Raw genomic sequence first — 17321 nt, 5'->3', positions numbered from 1 at the left:
CGGTTTTATTCTACGTTGGGCAGCGGCAGTGTTGTCACCCACTGCTGTTGATGGATGCATCGAGTGTTTTTGTTTATTGTTGATCGCGCTGCCAAACGCAGCAGCTTCACCAACCTCATCGGCCGCATGTGAAATCAAATCAAACTAAACGAATCACCGGTGACATTCGCCGATTGAACAAGCGGACGAGTGACCGTCGCATTGCGAACGCCTGTCCACCCCCCCCCCCCCTTCCCCCCGTTAGGTGTACAAGGGCCCGGACACGCAGCACCGGCTCTACGGGCTGCACACGGGCAGCGAGTACCGCCTTCGCGCCTGTGCCGTCCGCCAGTGCACGGAGCAGCAGGGAGCCCCTCCGGCAGCCGCCCATCTGTCGTCAACAACAACCTCCTCGTCGTCATCGTCGTCATCGTCGTCGTCGTGTTCGTGGTCGTCGGCAGCGACCGCCGCCACGGCGACGTCCCCGTCTTTGTCGCCGGGGACGGGGGTCACCACGCGGGAGCTGATTGGTCCGTTCGGCGCCGCTGTGACCTTTCACCTGCAGCGGCCGCAGTCGCAGGCCTTGGCGGATGTGGCGGCCGGGCACGGCGGCGGCGGTGGCGGCGCGACGGCGGCGGGCGGCGCCGGGGGTGCGGCCAAGGCGCTGAGCGACGAGCAGTGGGCTGCCATCATCCTCGTTGCGTTCGCCGGCTTCTCCATCCTCATCGCGGTCTTCATCCAGCACATGGTCATCATGTGAAGTTTCGTTTCGACTGCCCCGCCACAATTGTGAAACGGTACACACGGAAATATTTAAGGAGATGAAAGCGTTTTTTTTTCTTTTCCGGTTTTTATTTTTTCACTTAATTTTTTTTTTTACGAAAACGGTTAATTTGTGGCACGGAATTCATTGTTTTTTTTTTGTTGTTGGATGGTTTTTGGGGTGGTCCAAGGCAGTTGTGCTAATAATGGTTTGTTTGTTTTGCAGTTCCAATTGCATCTTAAATAAAATAAGATAACTATTTGGACAACGTGTGCCCAAGTTCGCACGTTGAGAATTCTGTGTTTTTTCCAAAAAGAAGTGCGCTAACGTTGTAGTTTCCCTTCGATTCTCTGAACCATCCACTCTCCTGCGGTGCCGTGCATTCATGCCATGGGACTCATTGTCCACAAGGGACACCCTTGGAAGAGATCTTCGCCGTTAATTTTCCGACGCGAATTTGACCGTCGACTTTTAATTGTCGCCTCAATATTTTAAAAACGCGCCCACACACACAACTCCCCCCACTTGTCCTCGGGGCCCACACCAATTCGGACGAGCCAAACTTCCAACGTCGTCCTTCCGCCACTTGTCACTTCGGCGAAACCGTTTCGAGTGTGGGCGCCGGCGAGTTTGCCGTCGGTAAAAGCGTTGCGCCACCTTCGAGGATTCGATGTTTATTTAAAAATCCAAGCTTTGGTTTAAGAATTTTTATTATTTTCTTCGGCGTCAGCACACCGTGGTCCGTATCGTTTTGTGTGCGTTCGTAGGTGCGCTCTTCTTTTTTTTTCTTGGCGAGCGGTTTCCTTTTCGGGGGTGGCGAGTCGCCGGAGGCCACCACTTACGCGCTCGATAGCAGCCGCTGCAGTCGGAAGAAAATGTCCTTGCACTCAAACATTTACGTTGAACAGTATTGACCCTGGAGATGTTGTTGTTGTCGTCTTTAACGGTGGCCTCATCACGTACGGAGGGGTGGGGGGGGGGCTACCGTGTGTCTTGTCCGTGCTCGCGGATGTTTATAGGGCGACGACTAAATACGTGCCATCGTTTCCAAAGAAAAGACGTAAAAAAGCGAACTAAAAATATCAAGTACAGTACAGAACCAATATTTAGAGATGAAAAAAAAACATCGGTCTTTCAATCGGCAACAAACAAAGCTACTTCGTTTACGAACATATCACGAGTGAGAAAGGGACGCCAAAATGTACGACGTCAAAATCTGTGGCCTCTCTTTCCTGTCGCCACCGACGGGAGAAAACCGCGCGCCGTGGCGGAGGAAGGCGGCTGTAGGCGGCGGTCCGATGTGTGTTCCCGCTTGCCCGGGACAACGACAACGACAACAACAACAATCCTCGGCGCGCCGTGCTCGCTTGGGTTTCGGCAAGAAGCCGGCGGCGGCGTTTGCGCAGAGCGCCGCGCCCCGCCCCCCTTTCTCACCTTGCTGTCGGTCCGATGGGAGAGGCCCGTAATCCAGCGCTCTCTGCGCGTCTTGGAAGTGCGTTTGTTAACCTTGGACCGTACTGCGATGTTTTATTGTTGTGGGTGTCGGTCCCTTATGCCAGCTACTCCCCGATCCGCACTTTCTCTTTCCCCTCGATCGACCCCTGTGCCCGACGTGTGTGTATCTATTTGCTGTTTGTATCTGAATGTATTCCTTGAAGGGTAAGGGACCCAATGTGCCTCTGCTTAGGGCGCGGTTTTTTTTTGCGTGTGCGGCCACACGCTCCGGGAAAGCCTCGGGCAGCCTCCGGGCTAACTCGGGCGTCGGGGCGTAAAGTCGATTTCAGAATATAAAAAAAATACAAAAAAAAATAACGTTGAAAAAAAAACCCCAAGCCAAAATCTGTTACTCCATCATGCAAAGCCAAATTCCAGTCCAAAGGGAAATGTTTAAAACGTAGTTGCTCCCCTCCCCCACACCACTAGTACGACTATGACGGCGATGACTACAGCCGCTGATTATGGAACACGCTAGAACGTTTGGGGCTTACCGCTTGCCGCCCGCTCACACACGGCAAAGGTGTGGTGGTCCCCCCGCATGCGCACGTTCGTGCGTGTGCGCTTAACTCAGTGATGACTAACTGGCTACAAAATACACAAACGTAGAAAATCGGGGGTGGAGGGGGGGCAGGCAGTGCGGCGGAAATGCACGCTGCGATAATGTCTCTGAGCGTCGTCTGTCGCTGCCAAAGTCGCTTTTGCTCGGCGCGTGTCCGGAAACGGCTCCTCCCAGATCTGTGAAGAGGGCAAGTCCGAATCCCCGTTCGTTCGCCCAATACCTCATGGGGATCGCGGCTGAATAATTGCGATGATTCTCTTCAACAGTTTCCTCTTTTTCCTCCGCGATCCGACCGGCCCGTCTCGGTTTCTGTTTCGTCGTTTTATCGTGCCGTGCGCGCGGTGGCCGGTCGTTGTCCGTGGTATTGGAGAGAGACGGCGTGCTTACATCTACAAGCCGGGAGACAGATGCATACCGATTGCAAATATGCTCCTCGGCAGATTAGGGTATATTTTTTTTCCTGCGTAGTAAAAAAAAATATATATGACGTGTGTGTGTGTGTGCATGTGTATGTGTGTACAGAGTACATATATGTAAAATTATATACACTATATGGAATATACACACTGTGTATACACTATGCACATATAAATGCACATACTCAAAAAAAGCTCGAATGCTGGCAAGCGTTTTATTTTCTTACCGCGTTACTTTCGAATCCTTTGAGCTGTATCGTTTTCGTTTTGTTCGAAACATCGCCTAACGGCGGGAATGGTTTTGTCGGGCCGATGGCGACGCCCCTCCATCGTGTTAGGTCCTTGCTGTTGATTCACGTATTATTCCAGTTTTCTCTCCCGCGCCATCGTCCCCCCCCCCCCCCACCACCCTCCCGTGAACACGTTTTAGTTTGTAAGTTGATGAAACGTAACGGTGCAATTTCTCGGCATATTGTTGATGTCCGGTTGCGCGTCGACGCTATTTATTACGATTGCCTCACGATTCGTCCTCTGCTTGCGAGCGCCCAATTCCGTTTTCTCGTTGCTCCTCGCGCGTCGCGCTCCGCTCGCCGTTCATAAACCCTCGTTTGCTCCTCGCCCCCACCACCTCACGATCGTTGACGCATTCGTCCAGAAGCTGTTTAAAAAAAACAAAATACTAAACCCGGACACACGCATTTGCTGTCACGCGTCAAACAGAACGGAAGTTTTCAATCTCTAATACGAAGTGTTTACATTTTTATCCTCGTCCGCGTCTTTCAGAGACGTGGCGACGTTGCTGCCACCGCCGGCATCGCTGGCACCGTGTCGGTAGTGGCGACCCCACGCTGGGCTCTCAATCCGCGGGTCGCCGGTTCCATTCCGTCTGCGGATGGCGCGGCAGGTGAAACGACGTCGCAGGTTCCCTCAAATCCTCCCCCCCCACCCCGCCGTCTCTGTCCACCCAGCGGTGTAAATGGGTAAACCACCGTTAAGTTGATCGGCAGGTCGCGTGTGGTGTGGTGGGGTTACAGTGTGTCGTACTTGCCACCTCTTCCAAGATTGTCTGGCCCTTGTGGAAGAGTAGACCAAAACACTCGCTTGAGGGACCAATCCGCGTGGCTTTTGTGGTTTTTACGATGGGCTGACCCGAGCGAGGTTTAGCAACGGAGCCGTTTCCTTTCGGCGTATCGTGCGACGGTCGTCGGGATCCCGTCCGCCCGATCCTGATTTAGTTAGTTTGTCGGGAAGCTCCGCTGCAACCCGATCGTTTGAACGATCGATCGCTGATAATTATCGACGATCGATCGCTGATAATTATCGGCGATCGTTTGAACGATCGATCGCTGATAATTATCGGCGATCGTTTGAACGATCGATCGCTGATAATTATCGGCGATCGTTTGAACGATCGATCGCTGATAATTATCGGCGATCGTTTGAACGATCGATCGCTGATAATTATCGGCGATCGTTTGAACGATCGATCGCTGATAATTATCGGCGATCGTTTGAACGATCGATCGCTGATAATTATCGGCGATCGTTTGAACGATCGATCGCTGATAATTATCGGCGATCGTTTGAACGATCGATCGCTGATAATTATCGGCGATCGTTTGAACGATCGATCGCTGATAATTATCGGCGATCGTTTGAACGATCGATCGCTGATTATTATCGGCGCGCCTGCCGCTGGACGGGAGGTTCTGGTCCATTTGGCTTGACGTGGGGGGCGGCCGTTAATTTGAAAGGGGCCCCGGGTAGTAATTGGCGACGACGACAAAAATGTTGTTGACAACATTTATCCCATTAATTGACCGAAATCATCATCCCAGCTCTGCTTTTGTGCCAGTCAGAACTGTCCACTGAGCACGTCCTCACCTGCCGTCCTTTGTTGAGGAGAGAGATGCACACGGGTGCGGTGTGGCTTTGCTGTACGTACGTATTGCCGTTGAACTTCTTTGGCACCGTACGTAGCCAACCGTGCTGATCGGAAGGTGCGGAGGTGGGGGGGGAGGACATTGAACTAAACACAAAAAGCCAGTTGTGACTTCAATGGCAGCGGTCTCGTGCAAAGTGAAGCCAGCCGCCACTTACGCTGTTGCCCAAAGTGCACAGCACGGGGTGGACATTGCATGCTGCGTGTGTGTGTACGTGCGAGTGGCTGCGTGTGTGTGTACGTGCGAGTGGCTGCGTGTGTGTGTACGTGCGAGTGGCTGCGTGTGTGTGTACGTGCGAGTGGCTGCGTGTGTGTGTACGTGCGAGTGGCTGCGTTTGTGTGTAAAGAGGACCCCACTTGTCTGGGTTAGGTCTCGCTGTCGCCTCACCGCTGCGGGTGCCGTCGATGAGCGTTGTGGCGCGCGTATCGATCTTGTGGACCGTGCCAACAAGATGCCGCAGAGTAGTGCGCGGCGACGACTCCGTGCGTTCCAAGCGCGCTGAAATGAACGTGGTTGAGGGGGGGGTGCAGGGGGGGGGCGGAGTGCTCCCGGTACAGAAGTGGCCCCGACGAGGCCGAGGCGGTCCCCTCGGCGACCTTTGCACAAATTCGCCGGCGCGGTTTCGTCTACGAATTGTCAACGTTGACCAAATTTAAATTGACAAACGCACGGTGTGATTTTTACAGACCCCCCTTCCTCTACCCCGTCATTTTTTTTGTGTGTTTGTGTTGTTTTGCGCCATTTGTGCCGAAGCCTCGCGCACCGTTTGTCCCGTCGCGTGTGCAAGGCGTTGTGCCCACCAACGGCAGATGCGCTGCTCGGTCGTGGCGCGTGTCGCCCCGTGCAATGCCGTTGGACGTCCGCGAAATAACGCCAGATCGGAACGGGATTGTTTTACCGACGATGCGACCCGTACCACGGAGGCGCGCAACGATGAGTTGCGATCGATTACGTTTCCCCCCCCCCCCCCGCGACCCGATGAGACGCTCGTTCCCCGTTGTCGCGTGTAGAGTTCGACTTCTGTTTCTCACCGACGTTCATCCCGAGTCTCAAGATTTTTTTTTTGTCACGAGGGCTCCTGAAAGTTTCGCAGTCGGAGTGGGGGGCGGCGGGGGGGGGTGGTCGTCGGCTGCGTTGCTTTGTGTTTTTTTTCCCCAAAATCTTTTGCGGGTAAATTTCAACATTTTGCCAACGTTTGGATTTGTCTCATTTCCCTGCCCCCCCCCCCCATCATGTTTCGTCACTCCGTTGTTTGCTCCGTTGGGCCGAGTGACATCCGCACGTGATGTGCATGTTGATTTTGGACACACCGCACGCTTTCGACGCGTGTATCTTGAGCCGAAGGAAACCACTTTAATCGACGTTCGCGATAAAAGGCTTCCACCAATACCGAATGAAGGAATGGCCTTGCTTTTCTCCCCACTATCTTTTTGCACTTTTGCTCTTTTTTTAACATTAAGTCTTAAAGGTTTTTTGTTGTGTGTCCTCTTCCTGTGTGTGTGTGAGTGATGCAGAAATGTTATCAAGATTCAAGTTCGTTAAGGGGGGTAGCGTTAGCGCAGCGGGTTAGCGCTTCGCTGCGCTACGAACCCGGCGACCCGAGTTCCGTTCCCGCTCACGGCCACCACCAACACCAGCGTGACGATTATCCGAACCGGCCCTGTCCCTCTCCTCGCTTCGACTCAAATGAGTGCCTGGCGCGGCGTGTAGTAAACCTCGCCGCTGGGGAGACAAAGGCGGCCGGGCGTGGTGGTGTGCTGGCCACCCACCCCCTAGTGTGCCGTTGTTAACAGCACTTGCCCCAACAGTCTGTTGAGGCTTTAACAAGGTGGGGAGGGGGGGGGTTCCTTTTTTCTCCGATTCTGAAAGTTGACCAAGCTCCCCCCCAAGGTGTCTCGCGGCTGCTATTGACGGCGAAGTTTTGCCCACAGTGGCGGCGGTCTGGATAACCGGGGGGGTGGGTGGGGGGGGGCACCACGGGTTTCCCGCAGTGCCACCCTCATAGTTTACCCCCCCCTCTCCGAGTAGCCCCCAGCGCGAGCTGTGTGCCCCCCTCTCTGTTCGACTCGTTGCGGGGCGAGGCCAGCTGTGCTTGTTATCCGGAGCAGTGTGCTTTTATCAGAAGTTTGCGCCTTCCCCCCACACCCCCCCCCCTCCCCAGCGTAAACGAAGCATATGTTGCTTATACCAGAACTGTGATTATTATTTTTGTGTGCTCGTGTAAAGTGTCTCACTGCGTGGCTTCACATCCTTGCAGCCCACCAGAGGCACTGCTATGCACAAGGAGTTGGTGACATGAAGGATTATTGAGTTTCATTAAAGGCCTGAATCGTGACGATTTATCTCACCCAGTCAACTACGGGGCCCCGGGGGGGGGGGGGAGAGGTGGGGTGGGCGGGGGGGTGTTGGGTGAAATGTCCCTATCGTAGCTGATTGTACAATTGTGTGATTGTGGTGAGTAAGTTGCCCGGAACATAAGAAGTGATGCCCCCGCTGCTACTGCTGCCGCTGCCGCCGCTGCTGCTGCTGCTGCTGCCGCCGCCGCTGCTGCTGCTGCTGCTGCTGCGGTGCGGGGCAAACACCGGCACGGTGGCGCTCTCCGGCCTGGGCGTGAACTGGGACGGCGGTGACGTGAGGAGCGAGCAGCGCAATGCGGAGCCGTTCGCAGTTCCGATTCGCCACCAGCGCCTCCACCGCAGACCGACCGGGCGGTAGCTACCACGGTCTCTGCGGCAAGGCCCCACTTGTTGATCACGGATGAAGCGCCGAGCGCGTTCGACGGTCGGGATCGTGAACTCCGCCACCCGCAAGAAACGTGCCAGTTGCACGGTGCGCAAATACCAGCACCGGGCACGATGGGGGGGTTCATTTGGCCGGGGCGGGCATGGGGCGGCGGTCGGATGCGCCGCGACCTTGTGGCCTCGTGGCGCGTGGGGGACAAGTTGGCGCCGGGCAATCGCGAGCACTTGCTGGGATTTCAATTAGTTTGGTAGCAACTCCACAGGGACGGGGGGGTTGGTGTGGGGGGGTTCGGAGTGGCATTGGCGGTTTTCGTGAAGCTGCTGAAAGAGTTCAACGCTGCAATGGCAACGAACGTCGAGACAGTACGGAAGGAGGAACGCCGCTGTATGTTCACGGCGGTGGTTGCGTTTTGCAACGACGCCGCCGCCGCCGCCTTGTGCTTGAAGAAATACAGTCGCGTGTGGGAAGAGTTGAAAATGTGAAATTTTAAGGATCGTGGGGTTTTTTTGGGGTGTGGGGGGGTAAAGAATTTGTTGTGGCTGCGGTGCGAGAAGTCGTGAGGTGGTCTCTGTGTGAGTCTACGGGTCTCTGTGCGAGTCTACGGGTCTCTGTGTGAGTCTATGGGTCTCTGTGTGAGTCTATGGGTCTCTGTGTGAGTCTATGGGTCTCTGTGCGAGTCTATGGGTCTCTGTGTGAGTCTGAGTCTGGGTGAGTATGTATGTTGAACTTCTTTCACACCGTACATAGCCATCAACGCTAATCGGAGGTGCATGGGGAAGACAACAAACCTATGCGTCTGTGTGGAGCGGTGGTGCAGCGGTTAGCGCGCTGCGCTACGAACCTGGCGACCCGGGTTCGGGATCGAACCCACGCACTCCTGCATACCAGGCGAGGGAGTTAGCGTCTCGTAGGCACCGCGACGTGGGGACGCGTGCGCTGGGGTGGTAACCGTGCGGTTTGTATGCCCCCCCCCTCACCCACCTCTTCCGATACGTCCCCCACTCCCACCGCCAGCGTGGAAGAGTAGGCCAAAAATAGCCTCCGGAGATTTCTGCTAAGTTGTTGGGAGGCCTTTCCGTCGGCAAGTGGCGTCCGCAAAAGGGGTCACCGTTGTGTGCGCGGCCACGCTTTCACCCACCCCGTTTACCCCGTGATCTGAAAGTTGTCGTTGCTTAACCAACGACTGGGCCGCGAATGCGTCCCGTAAATGTTTGTTATTATTCATTTTTTTGTCACTTGTTTTGGGGGGGGGGGGGGGTGTGCGCAAGTATATTTCTCTTGCTCTGCGATTTTGCCCACGATATCGGATGTGTGAACCGTTGTGTATCGGGAGCGGCGAAAGGCGTGCGATTGTGTCCTCCAGATTATAAGGCGCGCACAGCTTTTATAACCCCACCCTCCCTCCTCCCCACCGCTGTATTTTATTATGAGCGAACTTTGGGGCGCGCGTCTTTGGATCTTCCCGCAACGTAGTTTTTTTTTTTGATGACGGCATCGTTCAGAAACCACATTCTAAAAGACGGCTCATTCATAATACATTTTTTTATTATTTTATTTTTATTAAGAGTATGAATCCTTGCAGTCACGAAAGCTTCAAATCTAGGCTCATTCATAGCCAATGCCGTATTCTCCCAGTTATGAAAACTAAAATTAAATGACCAATCATTGGCGCATCTTTCTGGAGCGGCGTATAATCCAGAGGAATATGATAATATCAGTTTTTTTTCTTTTTACCGCTGCAAATGATTGGTTGATTATTCTTCTCAGTAGTTTGACCGATGCATGCCTTGATGTGGGGGATCGGTCGTTTGCGCGCACGGCCTCGTACGTTAGCCAGAGAGGCATTCGCCAGATCCGAGGTGGTGCGCTCATCTTTCTTTTGTTCACGGATATATTTTCAAAAGCAAACCGAGCGCAAGGGACCCAATCCCCCGAAACACATACGGCAAAGTTGAGCCTGCTTAGTTAGTACTTGGGTGGGTGATCGCTTAGGGATTGCCAGGCCCGGCCAAGAGGTGGTCGTGCCGAGTGTCCTCTCATCCCCGGTCGTGCGAACTCGGAGTTTACCCCGGGGTCTCCAGTTTACTCTCACGGGAAGGCCAAACTGTCAAATAATGGAATTGGTCAAAAACACATCCCCATTGGCAGGGCCCAGACTTTTACAAGTAAGCAAACATCCTCACAAATTTCATCGGTTGTGGCAAAGATGGCAAAATGCATCACGGTTATTCTCGGCGAGGCGTGTAACACTTGAAAAACGCCCCTCCTGCGGGCTGCGAGAACACCACCAGCTTGCTCGTGAAGGCCCACTCCATCGGCGATATACAACTGCCGATCTGGGCAGCAGTGGCCAAAGTCCCTCTGACAATGGAACGAGGCACCGATTCGGTAGAAGATCGCTTTCTGGAGCTAAGAAATCGACGGACGCTACGAAATTTCCTCGTGCGAGAATGGATGGGGGATGGCTTTGTGATTCATAATAGAGTTTCTTTGGGTTAGGTCGTGTAAAATATATAAATGTGTCGTTAAACCCGCCACCACCCGACACAGCCAACTAGTGAGGTTTGTCACGTAAACAGAACGTGGCCAATTCGTCACTAGTACAGCACTAACCGGCGTGTTGGAGAGCCAAGCCACAACATTTACAATCTGAGTACGACGTTTCGCCAGTAATTACAACCAGCTTCATCAGGCGACAGCCACAAATCTAGCTCTGGATGTGCTGTACTCGTGACGAATTGGCCACGTTCTGTTTACGTGACAACCCTCACTAGTTGGCTGTGTCGGGTGGTGGTGGGTTTCAACGACACATTTATATATTTACGCGATCTAACCCAAACAACCTCTATTATGGATGATCTTGGTCGCGAAAGCCTCCGTGTTTAAACTGGCTTCGTAATTGTTTTTCTCCATTCAATCTTTTCAGTTGTGACGGTTCGTGTGTGTGGTGAACCCGCTGGCGGCAGGCAGTAGTAGTAGTTAGTAGTAGTCGTAGTAGTAGACGCGGGGATTGTGACCCTTGAAAATCGTGACAATTCGTCGAATCGCAGGAATTGTGAGACCCCTACCAAAGAGAGAGCAAGCCCCCACAGCCCCTTCCGTGGGGGGGTTGATGGACCACGTCAGGACGAGTGTGCACGTTCATCAAAGCTGCTTTATAAGGGGTTTGTACCGCGCGGGAAAAGGTGTCCGACGTTTCGCACCACGTTCAGTTGGCCTCCCGAAGATGCCAAGAGCCAGTATTTTCGCGGGTTTCCTCGCCGAGTCCAAGTGCGTGCACAAATTACAGGTTTTATTGTTTAAATGTAACCCCAGCGGACAACCGAGCGTTGTTATTTTTGTTGTTGTTAAATTACGACTATGCTAAGAACGATGGTAATTATTATTTAATGTTTTCCTTTCCCTCCCCCCCCCCTCAAACCCTCCTCTCTCCCACCACAGTTTGAATCTCTTGTTTGTGGAGAGTCGATTTGCAGGATGCTGTTTTAATTGTCACAAGTAAGAATTTATTTTTTAATCGGGTACCTCATTGAAGAGCTATTACATTCCAGGTGTAAAGAAAACAAGTTTTAAATGTGTGTTGTGTCGCACAGCTGTTAGCCGCTTGTAATGTGTGAGGTGAAGTTGGTTCATGAACACGTGTGCCCTCTTGCGTGTACCGCCACATTGAATATTGTACAAAAAAATAACAACTCAACTTTGAAAACGTCTCAAATTGCGGTCACCAACCACCCCCCCTCCCCCCTGTACATTCAGTTTCGAGTCTACTTTTCTGTAGCTTAAATTACACATTGTATTATTGCCTCGTCAAATAAATGTTTATATCATTGCATGAGTTGACTTGCTGGTCCATGTGTTGTCGGTCTGGGTCGCGTCGTCGTCGTCATCATCGTCGCCGGATTAAAACCAATATAAATAAGACCACCTCCTGTCTCTCACACATTAAATACAAATGTAAGTACACGGTGCTTCAACAAAATGTTAACATTTAGATTTAAAGCTTTCGTGACTGCAGGGATTCATCTTCTTGGTTCTTTCGGTAAAGTCACGTAGAAGGGAAATAACAAAATAATACAAATAAAACATAATAAAATACAATTCTCACGACGTTTCGGCCACAACGCAAGCAGCCATCCTCAGGTGAAGAACAGGTCTGTCGGAAAGACAGCGTCTGAATCAGGTCAAGAACAGGTCTGTCTTTCCGACAGCCCTGTTCTTCACCTGAGGACGGCTGCTTGCATTGTGGCCGAAACGTCGTGAGAATTGTATTTTATTAGGTAAAATTTTTATTATTTTATTATTTCCCTTCTACGTGACTTTACCGAAAGAACCAAGAAGAAAAATGTTAACACTTATATGAGACTATCGTTTTTAATGTAAAAATGAACAGAACGCACCGTTAACATGATAACAAATGTAACGTTGATAGCTTCAAAAAGTCAATGTGTCTGCACTCGTTCGCCATCGTTGTCAACGCGTGGCCTGGAATCTTCTCCAGGTGGTCTCCAGAGCTCGGAGGCGGCACATTTCTCGTGGCATTGTTGAAAATTTTCTCAGAAGTGTTCCATTTTTTTGATGAAGCAACCCCGTACTTTAAAACACAACCCCAGAGAGGCCCGCGGCCTTTCCTGGGAGGGTATCGCAGCAGCAATTTGTTCATTACAGGCAACACTCTGGGCCGGTTTCAACATGCAGCGTCTCGCCAGCTTTGCTGAAGGCAGTGGTTGCTTGACCTGTTACGACAGCCCGCTTGGCAGAGAGGGCATCTCACACCCCCAGGGGGTGGTGCGTGTGTAATAAAGGTCGTAGAAGCGACTTCTGGAATCCGGACTTTGTTTTTCGTTCACAACACTCCCATCTTACTCCTTCACGCGGCTGACAGACAGCGTGAGAGGGAGAAAGAGAGACACGCGTGACCACGTGGCAGCCTGGACCACGTGGCAGCCTGGACCACGTGGCAGCCTGTACCACGTGGCAGCCTGGACCACGTGGCAGCCTGGACCACGTGGCAGCCTGGACCACGTGGCAGCCTGGACCACGTGGCAGCCTGGACCACGTGGCAGCCTGGACCACGTGGCAGCCTGGACCACGTGGCAGCCTGGACCCTGCTCCAGCGTGGCCTCACCCTCCGTCCGTTCCAGATCTGACCACGTGTTGTCCGTCTCCACCCCTTTTAATACCCGGGTCACGTGGTATCTTTCCACCAATCCTGGTTACCCTCTATGGAATCTTCTAGACTCCATCGTACGTTCCCAGGACCACGCCCCGGACTCGTCCCCCCATTGGCTGTGGCTAAAGCCAGCAGAACCAATCCTCTACTAACAGATGTCACCTTCCCATGACGTCAGGGCCACGCCCCTAGACTTCCCCCCCCCATTGGCTATGGGCCAGGACCGGCAGAGCCAATCATCGTAACGAGGTGTGATCCATCCGCAACCCGCATATATCCTCACATTACACGTGCACCTCGGATTAAGAACCAATGGCTTAAAGCCATGCAGGTGAACTGCCAGATGCTGTTGATCCGTATTTGTTTATTGGCTATGAGAAGCTATAACGTTATATGGGCAAACTCATTGTTATTAACTGGGCGCTGTGGTGGCGAGATATGAACTACCTCGCCTGGTATACAGGAGGTCGTGGGTTCGATCCCATCCCTTGACGATGCCTGTTTATATGGAGTTTGTAGGTCTCCATTGTCGCGTGGATTTTTCTCTGGGTCCTCCAGTTTTTCCCTCCGCATGTATAAATATGCACTTGAGAGTATTTGTCTGCGATAGATTTTCACGATGAGCCACCGTCGTTGAGCGATCATTCGTGGCCAGGTGGCTTCTCAAAGAAGAGAGCTACTATAAGCTCCGTGGGCCTTACCTGGTAAAATAACAAAACCCACGCGACCATGGAGAGAGAGAAAGACACGTTCACACGCAAGCTCGAAATACAGCAGCAGCCGTCCGGGAAGGGATCGAACCCACGACCTCCTGCAGACTAGGGCGAGGTAGTGAACATCTCACAGCCACCGCGGCGCCGCTGAAAAATAGAACCACCCCCAGACCACCTTTTGTTGCCTTGTTTTAATAAAATAATTTCATATTTTGTGTTTCCGTGCGTCTGGAAAGCCGGGGCGCGATAACGTCACCTGATGTCAAGCGGTTCACTCGCTGTGATTAAAATACACGAAGCTTTCCCCGCTGCAACAAAAATAATTACTTTTTTTTCGATCGATGAGGGGGAGGGGGAAAAATAAAGAAATTGGAACGATGTTACTCGCTCCCAAGAACCGTGTTCCAATCGAGCCGAGGCATGTTCACCTTCCAACACGGTGCCATCTGTTGAATTTATTCCCTCCGTATTTTTTTTTTAAAGCTTTACGCGCAATTATATTCCATCGGGCTACCGTGAACACCTCGTCCGTAACGTGTGTGCCCCATCACGTGAGGTCTCAACATCTAATCTGGGTGGTCCACGGTCGCTATGAGATGTTAACTACCTCGCCTGGTATACAGGAGGTCGTGGGTTCAATCTAGATCCTGACGCCTGCTGCTGTATATTTGGAGTTTGCGTGTCTCTCTCTCATCATCACGGTGGCTAGGAGATGTTAACTACCTCGCCTGGTATACAGGAGGTCGTGGGTACGATCTAGATCTTGACGCCTGCTGCTGTATATTTGGAGTTTGCGTGTCTCTCTCTCATCATCACGGTGGCTAGGAGATGTTAACCACCTCGCCTGGTATACAGGAGGTCGTGGGTACGATCTAGATCTTGACGCCTGCTGCTGTATATTTGGAGTTTGCGTGTCTCTCTCTCATCATCACGGTGGCTAGGAGATGTTAACCACCTCGCCTGGTATACAGGAGGTTGTGGCTTCGATCCCGACCCTGACGCCTGCTGCTGCTGTATATTTGGAGTTTGCGTGTCTTTCTCTCTCCGTGGTCACGTGTTCCTCCGGGTTTCCCCTCTACTATTATAAACATACATTTGACGAGTATTTGGTTGCTCCACACGATGATAAGCCACTTCCTTGGGCTATCACTTGTGACCAGGTCACTTGTCAAAAAAAGCTGTATAGTTCAGCGGGCCCTTACCTGGTAAAACTAAAAAAAAAGTTTCTATTTATATCGTTTTGGTTCTTTCGGTAAAGTCACGTAGAAGGGAAATAATAAAATAATAAAAAGAAAACAATAAAATACAATTCTCACGACGTTTCGGCCACAACGCAAGCAGCCGTCCTCAGGTGAAGAACGGGTCTGTCGGAAAGACAGCGTCTGAACGACAGACCTGTTCATCACCTGAGGACGGCTGCATGCGTTGTGGCCGAAACGTCGTGAGAATTGTATTTTATTAGGCCTGCAGGATATTGTTTTCTTCCATCCTCCAATAACAACACCGCGTGGCCTTCATAGGAAATATATCGTACATGTGACGTTTCGAGCAATGGCCCTTTCCCAGAATCCATAGAAATATCACACGTGTGTAAAATCTATTGTTACGCGCTATTAAGAAGGGCCATTGTCCGAAACATCGTCGGCCACAGGATTTTTAATGGCGCCTCGGTGGCTAGGAGATGTTAACTACCTCGCCTGGTACGCAGGAGGTCGTGGGTTCGATCCTGACCCTGACGCCTGCTGCTGTATATTTGGAGTTTGCGTGTCTCTCTCTCTCATCATCATCACGGTGGCTAGGAGATGTTAACTACCTCGCCTGGTACGCAGGAGGTCGTGGGTTCGATCCTGACCCTGACGCCTGCTGCTGCTGTGTATTTCGAGTTTGGACGTCTCGCTCTCTCCCTGTGGTCGAGTTGATTTTTCTCCGGGCCTCCGGTTTTTTTCCCCCTCCACATTTAGAATCAACGTTGCGTTTTGGGTATTTGGGCTCCTTTAAATTTCCACGCGACGACTATCTGCCACTTCGCTGAGCCATCGTTTGTGATGGACCTGGTCTCGCTTCTGAAAAAGAGTTGCGTAGTCAACAACGCACTCATCAGTCCGACCGAGAACACAAGGATTCTAGATTTGAAGCTTTCGTGACTGCAAGGATTCATACTCTATGGTTTTTTCGGTAAAGTCACGTAGGTAAAAAATAAAGGAAATGAAAACAACTAAATAAAATCACGACGTTTCGGGCGCAACACAAGCTCAGTGGCGCCAGCACCACGCGTACACCACCACCACCACCACGCGTACACCACCACCACCACCACGCGTACACCACCACCACGCCCCACCACCACCACCACGCGCACCACCACCACCACCACGCGTACACCACCACCACCACCACGCGTACCACCACCACCACCACCACGCGTACACCACCACCACCACCACGCGTACACCACCACCACGCGTACCACCACCACCACCACCACGCGTACACCACCACCACCACCACGCGTGCACCACCACCACGCGTACCACCACCACCACCACCACGCGTACACCACCACCACCACCACGCGTACACCACCACCACGCGTACCACCACCACCACGCGTACACCACCACCACCACGCGTACCACCACCACCACCACGCGTACCACCACCACCACGCGTACACCACCACCACCACGCGTACCACCACCACCACGCGTACACCACCACCACCACCACGCGTACCACCACCACCACGCGTACACCACCACCACGCGTACCACCACCACCACGCGTACACCACCACCACCACGCGTACCACCACCACCACGCGTACACCACCACCACCACGCGTACACCACCACCACGCGTACCACCACCACCACGCGTACACCACCACCACCACGCGTACACCACCACCACCACGCGTACCACCACCACCACCACGCGTACCACCACCACCACGCGTACACCACCACCACCACGCGTACCACCACCACCACGCGTACCACCACCACCACGCGTACACCACCACCACCACCACCATCACGCGTACCACCACCACCACGCGTACACCACCACCACCACCATCACGCGTACCACCACCACCACCACCACGCGTACACCACCATCACGCGTACCACCACTACCACGGGTACACCACCACCACGCGTACACCACCACCACCACCACCACGCGTACACCACCACCACGCGTACACCACCACCACGCGTACCACCACCACCACGCGTACCACCACCACCACGCGTACCACCACCATCACGCGTACCACCACCACCACCACCACGCGTACACCACCATCACGCGTACCACCACTACCACGGGTACACCACCACCACGCGTACACCACCACCACCACCACCACGCGTACACCACCACCACGCGTACACCACCACCACCACCACCACGCGCACCACCACCACCACGCGTACACCACCACCACCACCACGCGTACACCACCACCACCACCACCACGCGTACACCACCACCACGCGTACACCACCACCACCACCACCACGCGCACCACCACC

At 53.0% G+C, this 17321-nt stretch overlaps 1 protein-coding gene across 6 annotated transcripts in view; it reads left to right on the top strand.

Annotated features, from left to right (window-relative positions):
• Nucleotides 1–11728, top strand: part of LOC144950091 (fibronectin type-III domain-containing protein 3A-like) — a 148718-nt gene extending 136990 nt beyond the window's left edge. For 5 of the 6 annotated variants that reach the window (XM_078880115.1, XM_078880116.1, XM_078880117.1 and 2 more), the window contains one exon: nucleotides 245–11728. In XM_078880115.1, the coding sequence (XP_078736241.1) occupies nucleotides 245–739 (495 nt within the window). In that variant the 3' untranslated portion in view covers nucleotides 740–11728. The remainder of the gene's footprint in view (nucleotides 1–244) is intronic. The other variant, XR_013640345.1, reaches the window with a different exon arrangement.
• The last annotated feature ends 5593 nt before the right edge of the window (nucleotides 11729–17321 follow it).

This window comes from Lampetra fluviatilis, chromosome 56 (genome assembly GCF_964198595.1).
Source record: "Lampetra fluviatilis chromosome 56, kcLamFluv1.1, whole genome shotgun sequence".
Taxonomy (NCBI): Eukaryota; Metazoa; Chordata; class Hyperoartia; order Petromyzontiformes; family Petromyzontidae; genus Lampetra; species Lampetra fluviatilis.
Note: the sequence above shows the minus strand (reverse complement) of the source record. Positions and strands in the feature narration are given on the sequence as shown.